The following is a 17,755-nucleotide window of genomic DNA, read 5'->3' as shown; positions in this document are numbered from 1 at the left end:
ATTTTTCGAAAGCTATAGATTCTGTAAAATAATAGTATAATGTTTCTTAAACGGTACCACATAAAATCAATATTTCTTTCTTTTCGTCGCATTTAGCCGAGACACATGGGGGTCTAACAGCGACCTAAGGGTGTCCGGAGGGATGCTGGATACGCATGGAACAGTATGGGACGGACCAGAGAGGAGCTCCACCCATGGAGGCTCGTGCTCCGCCTTCGCAAAATTCATTTTCCCGGGGGTTGTATCGTGCTTTCTATTAGTCAAATCGGCCCGTCTGGACTCGTCAGTCGGTTTAACAGCTACAATCGTAACCCGGGTCAAAAGTGTCTCTTATCCCTCCGAATAAACTTAAATACTAATCCGTTATTGTTTCGTGAAGTTGAAACTGGTGTTGTGATCATAAAAGTGAAGGAGAATTGTTTTTTAATATGGTAAGGATCGGTTGTGACAAACTTTGTGTAATATCTCATTGACGTATCAATTTTTAAGTGAAGGAGTTTCAATTGTTAATTTTTAATAAACCATCCTCCAAGGGTTCAACATAAAAATGTAACTTTTTACATTTATTTTGAAATATTTTTATGAATGTTTAAGATTCTTTCTTCAGTGATTAAATTCTTGTAAATTTCTGAAACGAGTGACGTGTCAACTTATCTGTTGAATGTCAGGGACAAAAGCGCGGAGAGGGTGCGATAGGAGCATCCGGTTGGCGCTATGTCGGTTTATTTTATTTTCTGATGATTCAACCAGATTTCCCGCGTCTTTTGTCATCGACCATCTGATCGTGCCACGCGACTGAGGAATTTAGTGAAATAGTGATTAATTCTAATGATTCGAACGGTTTGTCTTAGTACCAGGAGATCCAGACGTGTTATTCGTAAATTACAGTCGATGCTGACGTACAATGGTTGTACCGGAGGTACCGTAGACACGGAGAATGGTTCTCCAGCGGATTCACTTTTGTCAGCCGAAGGGGAACTCGCCGAGGAAGCTGGGGATTCGCCAGGTACACCGAGAGATACCGAGGAGGAGGCTACACTTTCCGATGAATTTTATTCCCACGATACTGACGAGGATGAGGATCAAGGCAAGAAACGAAGAGATCGCACTAATTCCGTGAGCAAAATTTCATTTAACTGGCGTTACGTTAATTAATTAGAGCGTTTTCTGTGATGAATCTATACCACCTTTCTTTTTACCAATTTATGGTAATTCTTAAGACTATCCGCAATAATTTCATAGCTAGACGGCATTTCCTCTTCCGGCGGTGGACACCTGGGTTCACCCACACCCAGAGTAGGCAGTCTAGGAGTTCGAAAGTTGTTCACAAACAGCCGTGAACGTTGGAGACAGCAAAATGTCAGCGGTGCCTTTGCGGAACTTCGAAAATTGGTACCTACTCATCCACCAGACAAGAAACTATCCAAAAACGAAATTCTACGAATGGCAATTAGGTGAGTCCTCTAAATACAAAAGTTCAAAAAATTACAATTAATTAAAATAACATATTTTTCAGGTATATACGACTACTAAGCAATGTCCTGGAATGGCAAAAAGCACAAGACCGAAACGAAATCAACCAACACGAAGTTCGAATAAAATGTGAGCCTAATTTCAATCAAAATTCAACTATGTATCATACAAAATCATCAATATTAAAACAAGAGAAGCAAATGAACGAGAATCATGGATACAGAACATCTGGTATCATACAGCATCCGGTATCTCAGGTGGTATGTGACAAAAATGGGAATAATTTATTGATGATTGCTCCAAATGGTCATGGTATACCTAATAAGAGAAGTATCACACCATCGACTCAAAACCCTTTACCACCGGTTGTGATGAATAATGGAAGTATAAGAGCATCTTCCAATGGTCCACGACCTTCGACCTTCCCAAAATCACCTCAAGTGAGTGGTCAAGGTATAAGTTCCAGTATTACTTGCCCATCGACTGGATCTGTGACGAATAATGTACCCACTGTTAATGGAAACGTGCCTAATTGTGGTCAGAAGAGGTTGAAGATTGAGAAAGAGGATGATGAATCTGGACAAAATAGAGAGTGTAAGGTTTTGCCTGCTCATAACGTCCCTATGAGGAAAAGGGTGAAAATGACCTTTGTTAAAGACTCGAATCCGGGATTTCGTAATGATTTTAGAAATGTAGAACATAAATGAGTTTTATTTACATTACTGGATGAAGAGACAAAGATATGTTAAGTGCAATTTAGTATAGAACATTGGTGTACGTAGGTAAGGGTGGGGGGTGGGCCAGGTTCTTCGCTATTTCCAAATTTTCAAGCTTCAAAATTTCAAAAATCAAAAATTTCCAAATTTCTAAGGTGCCTAGCCCTCCCCAGAAAAGAAACCTAGTCACTCCAATGGTATAGAAAGAATCTGTACAACAAAACGGTGTATAATCTTTCTCAAAGAATATTTTATTAGTTAAATTGTATTTATGTTGAATCTCAGTCATACATACCGATACAACGATACCAGAAAACAATAACCGAAGAATCACCAATGAATTTCTTAGAAGACATCAACATGTATAATCCAACAATATCACAAGAAAATTTCCAATACATATAAAATTCCATCATTAACGATACACAGATTGACAAAATTCGTACACCGAACATGGCGAAGAGAAGTCAACGACTACGTGTTACAACAATTTACTAACAACAAAGTCTGACTCAGAAATGAAGAAAATAAACAGGAATTTAGCAAACGCATGAATCTTTGATCGTCGTTTTTGTTTCTTAACAAATTTCGGAAAACTTCAATCGTTTAGGTAAGGTACACTTTGTATCTCGTACTGTCCCTCTTCTGGCGTTCTGAGATTTCTTTCAGACGAGCAGCCGCATAGCGATCATTGTTCCATTCGACAGGAGGAGTTGGAGTGGCTGGTCTTTCTTCGGTTTGACTGAAAGCTCTTCGGGGTGGAAGTTCGACCATTTTCCTGGTGCTCTTGCAATCAACGCTTGCCCGTTTCGCGTTATAATTAGTGATACTGGCATAACTGACGTCGCTGGTACGAGAATCTCTTTTAATGGGATTCACCTCAGCGTAGCTACCTCTGGACTTGGTACTAGCATCGGAACACCTCTTCTTTTCAACCTGGTAACGACTTTCCTGTGACTCTTCTGATTTTTGTTTCAGACGAGAGGTATTATCGCTTTTCGCTGATTTTGTTGATGCTCGACGAGTCTTTTCTTCGTAGTCATCGGAATATGTTCGTCTTTCTTTTATTTTTGGCTTTGATACACCTAGGTCCTCGCTGAATCTCAGTCTCTCGTTGAATCTTCTGAGACGGTCCTCGTATTCACTATTGAAGGTCCCGGTAGGAGGATCCTTCAGCGGGGGTCGTTTGGTTTCTTGGTGGTCTGACTGCACCTTTGTGTCCTTCAGCTGTGGAAATTATTTTGACGAAATACTTTTAAAGAAATAACGCATTCACATTGATATAAGTAGGATTTTTCCTTGGAGGTGAGGCAGCTTTTTTATCTTTGTTAATAGTGTTAAGTATTAGAACATTAGAATTTGAGAATTTTGAAATTTTAGAACACTGGAATCTTAGAATGATAAGGGGGAATTCTACACTTTGAAGAGCTTAGGTCCACTTTAGCCTTTATCTAGTTACGCCAATGCTGCAAATTTTTATCTAACTCTAGTAAATAATTATAATATTTATAATTATAATTCCTCACCTTAATTACATTCATTCGGTTATTAAATTCCAAGTCTTGACTGTTCCTCCGAATCGCTTGATTACTTTTCTCTTCTTCGCTGCTGCTTTTACTGATCCACATATTACCACGTCGAGCACTGGTCGCCCTTTTTGGCCATTCATTTTCCGTTTTAAAATCATATAAATCTCTCATACGCTGAGTAAGTCTTTTAGATTGCTCATTAGCGTCGGGCGACTGCTTCGTCGATGGTGAATCTCGGGTTGATCCCGCCTCATCTACAGTTATTCACTCATCAATTTAAAATTCATTTTTTATAAATAAAAATTTAATTATTTACCTTGATTTTGTACAGGTTCCTTGCTCATGGACGCCGGTGCGAATTTTCTGATCGGTTCCCATTTGGGCGATTCGTTTTTCGCGGATTTACCCGGCGAATCGTTCGCAGAAGGCGTATCAGTCTCGGACGGTTTTCTTTCCGGGTTCATTCGCGGTATAGGAGACGGGGAGGGATTCTTGACGAACGCCATCCATCTGGTCGCGGCGTTTTTCGTGATTTCGCAGCTGTTGCTGATCCTTGCGAACGGTGACGCGTCGTAGCGGAACCTTGAGGTGTTAATTTGCGGTAGCCACCTAAAGTTATTTGGTATCAGAAACCCATTTTCGAGATACGATACATTTTTTTTTTTTTTTGTTTAACGCCAGAAACGGTCAGTTAATCAACGCTTTTCATTTTCTACCGAACAAACGAGATCTGTATAAATACATATATTGTATATATTGTTTCGTGCCATTTATACATTTCTATCGGACATCGAATGATTTTATATTCTATGTACATATATAATAATTTTTCATTCACGACATATTTTAACGTGTACCTATTACAGTTTAGCGCAACGTCTCGGTACTTTAATCACGGGCTTACGAGAGCGTCACATTATCGGATTCGTTCACGGCATTGGTTTCTTTTTGACTAGGAAAATGTGCTCTGTCAACCTCGTCGCGATCATTCGTGGGTCGCTGCATTCCGTATGCCTTCGTTCCTCGATCAGCTTTTCGTTCTTAACGCGGCCAACGTCGGTGCTATGGCTCCTTCCGGCCGTCGATCTGATGGTAGACGAAGAGGTTGTACCATTGTTTTTCTCTTCGGCTTCTTTCGTCGTTGTTTCTTCCTCTTTCGTTGGAGACAATTTCTTTATCACCACTACGTTTGGCGTTTCTAACATATTCTCATCTGGTTCACACGACACTGAACGTCGTTTCTCTTCGTCTTTCGATGATGATTGAGGGGATTTCTTTAATGCTGGCTGGACTCGAGTTATCGTTTTTGGTAACGGTATCCACCTCGAAGGGTCTAGTTTACTGGTGTCCGCTACTTCAGTGTGTCTTCTCTCCTCTACCCGCCTTTCTGTGTATTTCTTCAAACAATCTACGTCCGCGCTACGACTTCTTTGACTGCGAGGAGAGCGAGATGGCCTGCGCTGACCGGTGCCCATTGGGCAGGCCTTCTCCTGCTTTCGGGGGTAAACGGTGCACGGTTATTGCCACATGTTATGGACAATTTGGGATTATTTTAACTAATAGCAAGTTTAAAGAGAAAATTGTTCCATCACTTGCTCATTCTGGTAATTAGGATTTTTTTAAGTATGAGGAAGGGATTCTAATTTGGGATCTTCTTAGGTACTCCAGAAACCAAAAGGAAATGATGGAACACTATTCTCCTCCTGTACTAACTTTATTGATACATTTATTGATACCGGAATAGCACGTGAAAATGGCTCACCTAAGCAAGATGTAGCTTCGCGTAATCAGATATGTGCACAATACCGTGCTCAGCAGACGCGACGTGCAAACTAGCACCGCAAGCTCGAGGATTTATTCTGGCAGTGTGCAATTCTGCGATCTGAGTACTGCAAGCTGCCGCAGGATCGCCGCTCGATGATAAATGTCCGCTCCAGAATTCGTTTCCTATAAGAAGAATAGCGATAGGAACTCACCTACGTATGGGTGATGTGCCAATCATTATTTTAATTAATTATCAACCTGGTAGCGCGTTTCCATCCCAAGCGTACGTCACTACGAGAAGCTTGTTAACATCGGTTGCTCGGAACAATTTGCTGTGAGGTTCCCTGATTGCGAAGTGAATCCTTATATCTGGAAAGGTAGACGATAGATTGTTTGCGGTATTCCTTTCGATTGAAAGTATACGACGATATTTGCTAGCAAACCTCCGAGATAGTCGCCGTTTCCTGCGTCGCCGCATTTCGTCTGATGGAAATATCCGAACATTATGTCGGACACGTATCTAAGTTTCTTGTTCATCTTTTTTATAGCGATCTCGAATGTTTTTAGAAAGTATATTTCTTGATCCTGAAGTACTCTCCACACACCTGAACATTTTATGTTATGGACTCTAACACAGTTTGTTATTTGAAATATGATTAAATGAATTTATCTACTAACCGAGACCGAAGCCTACAACATGCAAAAATGCAGTCGTGTTCTGCTTTTCAGCTCGACTATTCGCTTCGAGCAGTATAATTTCCACAGTTACCAATATTCTTTTCATGTAACTCTCGATATCAAAGATAGTCTGGCTGGTCAACGAAAGGTATCTTTTATTATCTTTCGATTTAACCCGTTTTACGGTTTCTTCGTACACTGGTTGATACTTTTCGCTGTAAAAATTTGCCCATGTAATCCTCAAATCGTGCGCCTCCTCCGAGTTCGAGTTTGCAGTGGGCCCATATCTATCGCATAAACCCATCAACACATTAAAAAATAAAGGGAAGATCAATCATTTTTTTTAAATTTAAAAATAGCCAAATTACCCATTATCCACTGTGTTTTGCAAAGGAGTAATAAGTATGTCTTGGTACTCCATCACACGAGGTCGCTCAAATCTGCAAACAATACCAACAGTGATAAAACACAAGATTTTTTATCATAAAAATAAGAATGTATCTTGTACAGATTTTCTGTTAAATAAACATAGAAAACCTTGTTCCCACGACACCTATAATCACTCCTCTCGGCTGTACAGAGTCTGGATCGTTAGTCACGACGCCTCTATTGTCTCGCGAGCCGTCGTTTATGAATTCAGTGTGAGAAGACATCGCCAACATTGCGGACAGTTTAATTTCATCGTACGACAAACATTTCGTTAACACCTATTTGCAATAATATTAATATTAAATATTAATATACCATACTATGTATAGTTCCAAGGAATACTAACCAGCGGTTCTTTCTCATTGTCCGTACCAACGTTCTCCCATCCATCGACACCTGTTTTACCATCGATCAATTTCCATCGATCCTCAGATCCAAAGAAATGCACGGCTCGTTTTTCTAACAATCTATGAATGAATTGTATCAATCCCATATCCTGATACATCGCTCTTTCTATAGCACTGCCGGATGTTCGTTTGTGCTTCAACCACCGAGCGATTAATGGTAACATCGCTTCGTGTATAAGGGGATACACGGAATTCGCGTTCCTCTATGAATTGTAATCAGGAAATAGTAATTCAGAATTCAAAAAGTCTCAAATCAACAAATTCTAAAATTCTAGGCTTAAATCTAGTCTTTCTTCCGCTAAATTAGAAATCTTGAAAGATGTTAAGTTTAAACCTCGAGTATGTCGGTGCTAATTCCTCTGTCTCTCAATGCGGAACATCTAATGGTGTTAACTGGAAATTTGATAGGGAAAGCTTCGCTTCGTTTGATGATTTGTGGAAGGGTCGTGGGTGTCGGTGTTGAAACGTCGATGCATTTTCTCAACAGTTCCTTGGTGTCGTCATCGAAGGGTACACCGTTTGGTGCTCCCAATGTGTTCTCCCACGATATTTCCGGTGGTTCCCTCAACAGTGCCTGCTGACGTGCTTCCGCCATTCGTCGATGGTTCTGTTAAAAAATCATTTAATAATTTGATGCAATATCATCTATCCTCAACACAAAAACAAAAATAAATATATTTACAACAGCTAATACTGTCTCTAACTTGAGTCGTTGCTCTGGCGGAAGTGACATTAGGAATTTAGACACGTTTTTTCGCGAGTACACGTTTTGGCTTTTGCAGTAATGCTCCTAAATTGTGATTCTTCGATTTTATGTCACTTGTTTTTCCTGATTAGGATCTCGTACACTAAGCGTTGTTGCGATAACGCGATAAGAGACATCTGACCAGATATAATGATCAGAGATAAGCCGATAAAGGATAGACACATAGCGAATTTTGTCATGCACTTATAAACGTCAAACCCACAGTATATCCAATAGTGCAACTCTCTGTCGGCACCTTTGATGTATGTGAAGCCGAAAATGAGTATGCATGCGCAAAGTCAGCGAGTAAATCTAGTATCGTCATCTAAACTTTTTTCTCTTTTAAAAAATGCAACATTGTTTTTTATATAACTTTATTTTTCTCTGCTATTCTTGATTTGATTTAGTTGTATTAGCCTTATCATTGTATAGAATGTTCAATCCTAAGGAAATAATAATAAAAAAAAATTATAAGTACACATATATGTCAGAGGTTCTTAAAAAAACAAATGCTGAGAGAGAGAGCGTAAAAAATGAAGGAATAAATGAGAAAAAAGTTCAGGCGACGTTAGTATATTTACTCGTGTGGGGTGATGATAATTAAGATTGTGTGGTCGGTAAGATTTCCACTGTCAGTAAAGGCGTGTTCCTTTTACCTTCACCTCACTACACGCATATAATTCGTACACGACAGTACCTCAGAGGATCAGTGAAAGGATTAAAACAGGTATTAGAGTTTTCACATACACGTATAATACAAAGAACAATAACGAAACACAAAAGTCAAAACGACCAAAAAGACGACGACGTCCAAACGCGAAACACTAATAACTAGGCTTATAAACAGTTTGAACAAATAACTAAAATAGGATTAACACTAAAACGTCCACGCGTAAACTAAACTCTCAATTTAAAGAGGTAACACGATTTTAGGAGAAACAGTACAAGGGTGCGATTCAAAAATCTCGCGGCTTCGTTCAATGCCGGAGGAGGAAGAAGAACAATTGAAAATCAGAACGATTGAATAGAATTATAAGCAATTTAAAATTGAGCGCCGGAAGCGGAAACGCCACACTTGCTGATTCCGCGCATGCGTACTCATTTTTGCCTTCGTAAGTTTTAGTGAGTTGCGCTACTGGATATACTGTGTCACGGTCCCTACTTCTGTCATCCAAGTTCAATCGTTAACCCTTTAATTTTGTCCACTTTATGTACGTCTGTCATGGGGTATGCGAAAACGCAACGATTCTAAGAAAATTTTCAAAACCAAAGTCTCTTTCTATAAATAAACTATGCTGATTAGAGCAAGGACGCGATCTCTTTGATACTTGAGCATGAAATCCGTTAAGTAGCGGAAAATGTATCCGTCCACCCTAGCGAGTTACGTTGAACACGTTCCCTTATCCCCGTCAACCCTGTAACGCGAAGTTAACTTCATTTTTCTGTTTACCGATTCTGCCACCTGAACGACAGGGGTGAACAAGAATTAAGGCTAGCCACGGAAAAAATCGACTAGCCATCGATTCTTTTCAATTGTTTGATTTGATAAACAAACGATTTCTTTCTTATTTTCCAATTGTTCATTGAAACTCTGTTAAGGATCCATAGATTTCGTGAAAATATAACAAAACACTGTTGACGTTCATTTCGTTTTTCTAAATTTAATTTTTGTTAGAATAATTGTGAAGTGCAATAGTTTGTATTTAAAGATTGTTTAGGATATTGTTTTTTAATTCATTGTCTTCTTTGGTGACGATGATGTGATTTTCTCTAAACATATGATAATATAGAGCGCGCTTTTTATCCCTGACATTATTTTTCAACGTTCCAGCTATTTTTAAATACAAATTAGTTTCGACTGACTTACTTTCTCAATAGAATTTTAAAAACTAAAATCTGTTCTATTCATGGATGTAATAATCTTCTTTTATCGTTTAAATATTTTTCCGAGCTACAATATGCCTGAAGGGTGATTTTATGCTAAATTGATGATTCCTTGATTTCTATACTAGAAATTTTATTTCAATTAAAATATAATACAATTCTGATGAAATTAGGGAGGGTTTAAGTCATCATCTTACTCATTTCAAATTTGTTTAAAAAATACAAAACCTTGAACCTTGCAATTTTTGTTCATGTATAATAATGGGCTATACTTATAAATTTTTGTCTTGAAAATTATTTGTTGAATAATGTTAATCTTTTTTAAGTTTTAAATTAGAAGAATTAACAAGTAATTATATGAATTACTTAAAAAAACAGTCATAATTGTTATTTTCCGTACTGTAAAGAATCCTGAACCTCATTATTCACATAATAGTACCATTTCCATTAAAGAACAATATTGTCGAAGGAATCGCGTGGGAGTTTGACGTAATCCAGTTCTCGGTAAGTGTGGTATCGTGTAATCTAAACGGATCACGTCAAGCGACGGTACTCGGTGCTATAATGGCAAAACTCACCCGACGTATGCAACAGGCGAACAACGACATATCGCCTGCTCCAAAGTGCTTTGTCACAGCTGGCGCGATCGGTTCCGACAAAGTGCAGAGGAAGTCCTTTGATACGACGCCGGAAACGGAATACTAGAACGCGACGCGACGTCTTGTACTTTCATTCGCGCTTCCGTCAAACCGAAAGGTATATCCACGATTTTTTCATGTACGTTGAATTCGCAAACTGGTACTCGAATTTAATATATACAAATTTAATTACGTCCAGCCGGATCAGATAGCGCGTCCACTTCGGACCACTTGCTGAGCGGAACTTCAGTATGTAATGTGAAGTACACATGCGTGTTCAAAGCGTTTTACGCTTGCGCAGATTTTCTGTCACTGGGACAGTTGTAGTTGAAATAATTTTTAAAACAAGTCAAGGAAATTAAAATTTCTATTATGCATATTGTCAGTGCTACGTCAAAAGAAGTCTAAAAGGGGCTGCAGCTTTGGGCCACACTTCTTAAGAGGAACCCCCTTCTGAGCTTCCCATTCATTGTCAAAAATTTTCAAATTTTCAAATGCTCGCTAATTTGCAATTTCTGTTGTTGTGTGTCTTTTACAGGTTTTTTTTCTTGAACGGTATGGACAATACCGTCAAGTACATATTAAACTCGAAATTTTACGAGTTACCGAATCGCGATTTTATTTCCCCTTTTTCTTTTTAATTTTGTAACCATGTTTATTTCTTACTTCTTAGGAGAGATCCACTTGAGAGATATCCCACTCTATGCTTTTAATCACCTTGATATTCTGTGTATGTAACCGCGTAAAGTTGTACGGTTATAATTTATTACCTTATTTCAATGAATTATTCCTTTCTTACTAATTTTGCATAAAAATCGTATTTCACATTCTTATTTTAAATACGTTAAATTTATTTAAAACACTGCAGTCTGCTTAGATTCTTATTTTATTAAATGTTTCTGAGATTCCAATTGGAGTTACGTTTTCTGTTCTCGGCTTTTACTATTTCAATTGTAATTGAAATTGTGATATTAATTATATTTTCTGTTTAGTATTTTATTGTTTGAGTTGTGATGGTAATTATATTTTCTATTTCAGCATTAAATTGTTGCAATTGTTATTTTTTTAATTGTTACTGAGATTACGATCTTAGTAATTATACGTTCTGTTTCATCATTTCATTGTTGAAATTGCTATTTTCTTACTTGTTACTGAGATTACGATCTTAATAATTATGCGTTCTGTTTCAGCATTTTATTGTTTAAATTGTTGTTGTATGATTTATTTTTAAGATCAGATTGTTAATTGTTTGTTTTCGATGTTGTATGATTTTAGGGTGGGTCACTCTCGTAGTCACCTCCACGTGGTGTGACCTGGTAATCGATATCGTCGTCTAAACATTTATCAAAAGATGGATTTTAGAAAACGATATCGAGCTAAGTACTACGATTCGGGAATATAAAGTAGTAATGTAAATTCTTGTGAGGAAACACATTTAAATTTGCAATACATTCATTGAGTTCTTTATTTTTCTTAAATTACTATCACATGTTTTAAAATTAATTGTTTAACAGAATTGGAAACAATTGAAATATTCTGTTCTATTGTTTAAAATAGCAATAAACATTTTTAACTTTAATTCCTAGCACCGGAAGCGCTGTGAGTCAATGTCAATCGCAGTAGGTATAGTAGAATGTTACACAAATGGTTAATAGGTCGAAAAGAAAAGATAATATTGAATAATTTATCTATTTTATACCTACTCTGTAATAGAATATCCTATTAGTTTCAGAATGATACAAAATTTGCTTATTTTATAAAAAAAGCACTTTCCTTTTTCTAGTTCTCCCGCTTCCGGGTAGATGGTACTGATAGTATCATTTTTAAAGCGCGCATTCATACGAAAGGGTTCATACAATATGAAAGTACAACTTATCAAATTAATTTTTTCTCAGTAATATTCATTACTTTCTTACTGTGATGTAAAATATATATTAGTTATAATGCTTTAATTACAAAGAAAGAATGAATTCAATATGTCTGATGATCTAACTTATAAAAGAATGTTTCCTTCTTAGAAACTGATTTATAATTGTTAGTAGTATTCGCTGCGTATCCGAATGCATATTTCCACATATTTTCTTATGTAACAAGTGTCTACTGAATCATTTGCCACTTAAAATACCCACAGTAGAATAGGATTAAATAAAAAAAAAGTAGCTGCGATAAAAGATACCTTATTGCAAATAAAGTTCTATCGAAAAAATATCATTTATATTTACATATATTAAATTAGACGCGCGGAAGTGTTTTCTGCCGGTGAGGACCGTAACGAAAGGGTTAAGCATAGAGTACAACGAGTACGGTACACTCTTGCATTCTCGAAAATTTCTCAGGACACGCTCGTATTCAAAACCGGTTTCACAATTTACGTTCTGGAATATCGGTAAAACCAAACCGTGTACTTTATCACCGAGTATTCATAGATATGTATAATCGTACACTATAATAAATCAAAGGTGCCCTATGAATATGAATCACTACTACGAATCTATAGGAATTTGAAATCAATTTTCTTCAAATTGATTTTTGTAATTAAATTGTAAGTCCATTACTGTCTTAAGTTAACTTCTATTAATTCGCTTGGCGTGGCAGAAATTTTTCGAGGTTATCGGGTGAGGGATGGAAAGGTATGTGTAATGTACTCGTAAGCGAGCGTCAGGAACTGTTAGAATGGTGGAAAGAGAGGCAACGAGAAAAATACGTCGCTAAAACTCAGGTGAACGCGGCACGGTGAACGTACGGAACCCCCATTTTGGAGACAAGTAGTTAGTCCCTCTCTCTTTACAACGGCTCAGGGACGGCTCGAGACCACTATCTTTTCAATGATTTCTTAACCGGCTACGTTGGGCGCGTACTAATTATTTACTGCCGGGCATAACGGATCTTTTAAAAAATTCATTTCTTCGATATATACCGTTCAACCTGTTGCAATACGTCATTGTTACGTGTTTTCTTGATGTCATAAAAAAAATGCAGCATAAAACGAGTCAATATTAGTACCAGAGCAATTAAATTCAGATAGAGATTAATTATAATAATTCTTTATCTATTTTCCAATATTTGATTTTGTACCAAAACCCGGGGAACAGGGGAATGAATATTTTGTACATGGATGACAGTGAATGCCCTCATGCACTTCACCTTGATATTTGATAGTTTCTTCTTAAGTTTCACCTTGGATCGCGATACGACGTTTCAATATGTCATAGTGTACCTTGACTATTCAGAAATTCCCAGAGTAAAAGGTAAAACTGTGTAGCGACCTAAACACTATTAGGTGTGGCTTGGTACTAGACATTCATTAAATAGTATTTCAATTTGGGAATGGTAATCTGCTAATTCAGAAACTCGTAGCAATCACTTGACAACGCAACTTTTCTTATCTTATGAGTAATCATGTTTCAAATTGCGTTCATCTAATTTAAATAAATGTTCTGTTCTTCCACCAAAAATAATTTTAAAAAGAATTATGGATCTTGAGAATGAAAAGTTATTTGAAATAAAGTTTTATTTTGTTCCCCTTAGAGTTACAAGACTTCCGGCGTCTACAGATCCTCTACCAATATTTAATTTTTATCGCTATTCATACGTTATCTTTTACAGTACCTAACTTAGTATCTAATGGATATCAATGATCTTTATTTTATATCTTAAAAATACGCAATTTTTTTAGATTATCACTTAATCTGGTACTCTCACCCCGATACCGGTACATTATATCGGCATATAAAGTTTCATACATTCCTTAAACTTCCAAGTTAGTAATCAATATGGCATGATGATTTAATAAATTATTAGTTTTCGCAAACAAAATCGCTTTAGATGAGTAAGTACATTTCTCATTCAAATTAAAAAATGCCCAAGTATTGTTTATGCTATGCGGAGAGATCTGAAAGAGCGTGGATCGATAAAGCATCGAAATTACCAGTTACTTGCTACGGTCCTGAGTGTAGTCTCACGGACGAGGGCCTTTCAACTCGATCCGTATATCCACTATACAGTCTCTCGTAAGGTGTGGTTCACGGCGTTTCTGGTCAGAACTATGCTCGTCCGGAATCAACAAGTGCTCCTCGAGACTACGACGGGAAAACACTTGACCTAACTAAACTTATAGTGAACAGCTCTTTTTCTTATTCGCGATCTCCGTGTATACGGGAGAATTTGAAGCAGCCGCGCATAGGTGGCGAGAGACACAAGATCAACGCGAGTCGAAACCAGAGCAACCTGTATAAAACTGTGCCGATTTAATCATCGCTAAAAAGGCGTCGTTGCAGTTTAGGATTTTGTGTCGCGTTCTGATGATCAACGATTTCGATGAATCATTGGTTTTTCTACGCTAAGTTACGCCAGTGACGCGCGTGTTTCTTTTCGACGGAATTAACAAAGATCGTGTGTGTACATGTATCGGAGCTCCGACTACACGTGACTTCGTTTCATCGCGTGTTATTTACGCTGGGAATAAATCGAGAAATCGAGGATCGACGCGACAATCGAACATGAAATATCGTGAGTACCGATTTCAAATTGTTAACTCGTCATTTTAAGTGAGAAACAATAAACGTTCGAATGTACTTTGCTTGACGTTAGTTCGTTCGCTGATTTTGATGCTGCTGTGAAAACGGATCTGTATAGCAAGACACATTGTAATTCTATTAGAGTTTATTTAAATTTTTTTTTAACTTTTAATATTTAACTGTCGATAAAATAAAAATCAGTCGCTAAAATAAAATTGTTATGGTGAACGTAACTGTGCTTCATTCCATATTCTGTAACGCCTGCTTGAAAAACAAGTTTCCCGGTGCACCTGTCACCGACCAAAATGTTTTTCATGTTCATGCACGTGGCACAACGAATCGTTTTGTTTCAGAGGGTGAATTATATGCTAAATTTTAACGCAAAATCGATCATTAACGTGTAACATTTAGTATAATTAAAACAGTATGCGTTGGGGTAATAGTTTAGAAAGCGTGGACGATTCAACATACTTTCTTCATCTAATCGTTTCATAATCAATTATCGAGAAATAGTGTATCGAATAGAATGAAACCGAATCTTTAATTTCTTACCGAAACATTTGGAAATTATAGTTTCATTTGGAAGGTAGCATTCATTTATTATATAAAATTGAAAATATTTGAAAAATAATTTCAAATCGAAAATCGATTATCGATAATGTCAATGGTATTCAATTAGCGAGGCGGGAAATTTGAATGAAATTAATGAAATAAGTACAACTGTACATTCCAGGAATCTTTTGAAATATTTTGAATTATATTTAGGTTAATGTTTTCTTACTTGTTAGTAAATAGATTCTCATTAGCATTTTAGTTCGTTTACGTAAGAAATTAGTTTGCAACGTGACGCGTCAACTTAAGAATTTCGAAACAATGTTCGACAAGGAATTTCTAGGACAGAGGTGCATGATATATATATATATAAACTAGCAATAAAATAACTAGATAACATTGAAGTGGAATTCTAGGTACAGTGTTCAGTAAATAATTTATAGGGCAAGAGAGTAACGTTACTATAGTGATACGTTCACCAAACACACAGGGCATACTGTTTGATTGTATTAGAAAAACCTTTCAGCGAGATTTCATAGTTTTCTATTTTTTTAAAAGATTTAAACTCTATGTTGAAAATTTTTAATATTTCACAGATTATTTATTCAAAAAAAATTTTACTTTTCACTTGAAACTATCCCATCACTTTCATTTCATGTAAAAAGTGAATTTACATTACCAATGTAAATTCATATTATCATAACTTTGCAAATTCCACGTGATTATCGCTTCCTGAATATAATACAAGGTTAATACTATTCAACGAATTGTTGAACCATCTAATTGTTGAACAAATTGTGGTTCACTATTGAACCAATGCAATTAATCATTGATTACGATAATGTCTTAATCCCTTGATATAAAGTATTAAATATAAAGATCGGTGAGCGCTAAAGTAAAAATGTAATACCATAATCCGTCCTTGTAGTCTTCTCTCCATATCTGAATCTTCATGTATTATAGAACTGAGTTATCTTTGATCAAAAACAGACTTAGCTGATTACTTTGAAAAAATTAATCCTTGGAAGACAGATATTTTGGGACTCATATGGTGCATGGATACAGAATCATTTTCATTTATAACTAAAGCATTATTATACACACAGGGGATTGAAGGCTGAATTGTGTAGAAAATTAAAAATATTTGATAAGAATTTTGTGAATTATTTAATAACTGCTAGTTACCTTTATTTTGCCAATTATTTTTACCTCTTATTGTGAACCACCCCTGTGTGGAATTTGTATGCAATACTTTGTTGGACAGTATTTAAAATTAGAAGAAAGATAAACAGTGCATAATGTTACATTATTTGCACAAGTGACGCGTAATGTGAGGCAGCCTGTCTGACTCATATACTTTTCCATCATGTATAATTCATGTGTGCGTACATGATTGTATTCTTGAAACGATAGATAAAACTGTACATCTTCTTCACAATTTTATATCTGGGCACGCCACGTGGTTGAAAATATTTGGAGAAATATTTTGCAATATGAAAATTGTGATTCACGTTTGTTGCGCAAGTACATCTTTATCTTTTATTTCGTTTTGATAAAATTATCAAAAAGCAAAAATTCTTGAGTGAAGCTGTTATATAATCTTTTTAGACATTGAAGAAAATTTAAAATGTTCTAATTACAAATATTCTTTAAATATCATGAAAGCGGAACATAAAGAAATTTAATAATTTTAATACTTTCACTCATGAAAGTATCATTTTTGTGTAATAGATAAATAAGTGACATATAAATCCATGAATTTATAGAAACTTGTAAGTGCAATTTAATTAAAACAAAAATTTCCAAATGCTACAAGAGTGAAAGAAAAATAAACCAATCTGTTGAAATGCTTTCTCTTAGGAAAGTACCATTTCGCTCTCATTAGAAATCTTTTTTCTATCGTTCTACATCAAACGAAAGTACATTTTGTCGAATTACGATGCACTTTTATAGTAGCGTTATTATTGTATATACAGTTTCTATCGTCGAGATTCGTAGATCGGTGCGTGAGTCGGTACCAATGGAGAACAAACCGCAGAAAGCCTTGTGCCCGTTTCTTCAAACAATACGGTAATGATACATGATAATAGCCGACGAAGCGTGATTACCGTGCTTCTTAATTCTTCATCTGTCATTCAACGCCGCTTCTTTTTTTTCTTTTTTAATGAATGGATTTTTATTCCCTGGCTTCATTATCGCGGTGAACACCGGTGAAAGAAATAAAGTCCCCGTTTTGAGGCTATTGTATGCTGTTTACATTGTTACTTTATTAACGTTATTTCAGAATTGATGTTAACCTTTGCATCATATTTAACATTGTTTTAACATTTCTTGCATTGTAATTGGATTGTTGTTTAATATATCGATTAATGGGCTGAAAATTCTAAATTAGAAAAATTAATAATTAATATTTTTAATAATCA

The 17,755-nt window shown here is 36.3% G+C and overlaps 4 protein-coding genes across 10 annotated transcripts in view; 2 read left to right on the top strand and 2 right to left on the bottom strand.

The window, feature by feature from the left end:
• Positions 1-288: 288 nt before the first annotated feature.
• On the top strand, positions 289-2,434 carry HLH3B (Helix loop helix protein 3B). Of its 4 annotated transcripts, none has more exons than XM_034321960.2 (4): positions 289-549; positions 889-1,116; positions 1,243-1,454; positions 1,517-2,434. In XM_034321960.2, exons 2-4 carry the CDS (start codon positions 892-894, stop codon positions 2,178-2,180), a joined length of 1,101 nt encoding a protein of 366 aa, XP_034177851.1. In that variant the 5' UTR covers positions 289-549; positions 889-891; the 3' UTR covers positions 2,181-2,434. The 4 variants fall into 4 exon arrangements, with proteins under 4 accessions (XP_034177851.1, XP_034177850.1, XP_076547458.1 ...); XM_034321959.2 differs by having other exon boundaries at positions 289-815; XM_034321958.2 differs by having other exon boundaries at positions 293-431.
• A 361-nt stretch (positions 2,435-2,795) lies between these two features.
• On the bottom strand, positions 2,796-5,193 carry LOC117603127 (uncharacterized). The gene is made up of 4 exons (XM_034321951.2): positions 4,694-5,193; positions 4,035-4,327; positions 3,716-3,972; positions 2,796-3,416 (listed from the first exon to the last, which is right to left on the bottom strand). The coding sequence occupies exons 1-4, from the start codon at positions 5,191-5,193 to the stop codon at positions 2,796-2,798; spliced, it is 1,671 nt and encodes a 556-aa protein (XP_034177842.2).
• On the bottom strand, positions 5,072-14,334 carry LOC117603128 (ADP-ribosylarginine hydrolase CG3568). Of its 4 annotated transcripts, none has more exons than XM_034321956.2 (10): positions 14,192-14,334; positions 7,331-7,603; positions 6,936-7,199; positions 6,698-6,867; positions 6,529-6,600; positions 6,161-6,447; positions 5,926-6,087; positions 5,741-5,851; positions 5,481-5,665; positions 5,072-5,211 (listed from the first exon to the last, which is right to left on the bottom strand). In XM_034321956.2, exons 2-9 carry the CDS (start codon positions 7,589-7,591, stop codon positions 5,481-5,483), a joined length of 1,512 nt encoding a protein of 503 aa, XP_034177847.1. In that variant the 5' UTR covers positions 7,592-7,603; positions 14,192-14,334; the 3' UTR covers positions 5,072-5,211. The 4 variants fall into 4 exon arrangements, with proteins under 4 accessions (XP_034177847.1, XP_034177846.1, XP_034177844.1 ...); XM_034321955.2 differs by lacking the exon at positions 14,192-14,334 and adding an exon at positions 10,204-10,518; XM_034321953.2 differs by lacking the exon at positions 14,192-14,334 and adding an exon at positions 7,679-8,061.
• LOC117603126 (putative ferric-chelate reductase 1 homolog) overlaps positions 14,266-17,755 on the top strand; it is a 17,353-nt gene continuing 13,863 nt past the window's right edge. The window contains exon 1 of the mRNA XM_034321948.2: positions 14,266-14,772. Coding sequence (XP_034177839.1) covers positions 14,763-14,772 — 10 coding nt within the window. The 5' untranslated portion in view covers positions 14,266-14,762. The remainder of the gene's footprint in view (positions 14,773-17,755) is intronic.

Source organism: Osmia lignaria, chromosome 12 (assembly GCF_051020975.1).
Source record: "Osmia lignaria lignaria isolate PbOS001 chromosome 12, iyOsmLign1, whole genome shotgun sequence".
Lineage (NCBI taxonomy): Eukaryota > Metazoa > Arthropoda > Insecta > Hymenoptera > Megachilidae > Osmia > Osmia lignaria.
The sequence above is the reverse complement of the archived record's forward strand: the minus strand, read 5'-3'. Positions and strand labels throughout refer to the sequence as shown.

Coding starts and splice junctions, on each gene's coding strand:
- HLH3B (XM_076691343.1), top strand. CDS start 829: ATGATTCGAACGGTTTGTCTTAGTACCAGGAGATCCAGACGTGTTATT. Junction 1,117..1,242: donor GAAGAGATCGCACTAATTCC/GTGAGCAAAATT, acceptor ATAATTTCATAG/CTAGACGGCATTTCCTCTTC. Junction 1,455..1,516: donor ATTCTACGAATGGCAATTAG/GTGAGTCCTCTA, acceptor CATATTTTTCAG/GTATATACGACTACTAAGCA.
- LOC117603127 (XM_034321951.2), bottom strand. CDS start 5,193: ATGGGCACCGGTCAGCGCAGGCCATCTCGCTCTCCTCGCAGTCAAAGA. Junction 4,328..4,693: donor CCACGAATGATCGCGACGAG/GTTGACAGAGCA, acceptor AAATAACTTTAG/GTGGCTACCGCAAATTAACA. Junction 3,417..3,715: donor ACCGAATGAATGTAATTAAG/GTGAGGAATTAT, acceptor TAATTTCCACAG/CTGAAGGACACAAAGGTGCA.
- LOC117603128 (XM_034321953.2), bottom strand. CDS start 7,729: ATGTCACTTCCGCCAGAGCAACGACTCAAGTTAGAGACAGTATTAGCT. Junction 6,448..6,528: donor CAAAACACAGTGGATAATGG/GTAATTTGGCTA, acceptor TTTATGCGATAG/ATATGGGCCCACTGCAAACT. Junction 5,666..5,740: donor GGATGGAAACGCGCTACCAG/GTTGATAATTAA, acceptor TTCTTCTTATAG/GAAACGAATTCTGGAGCGGA.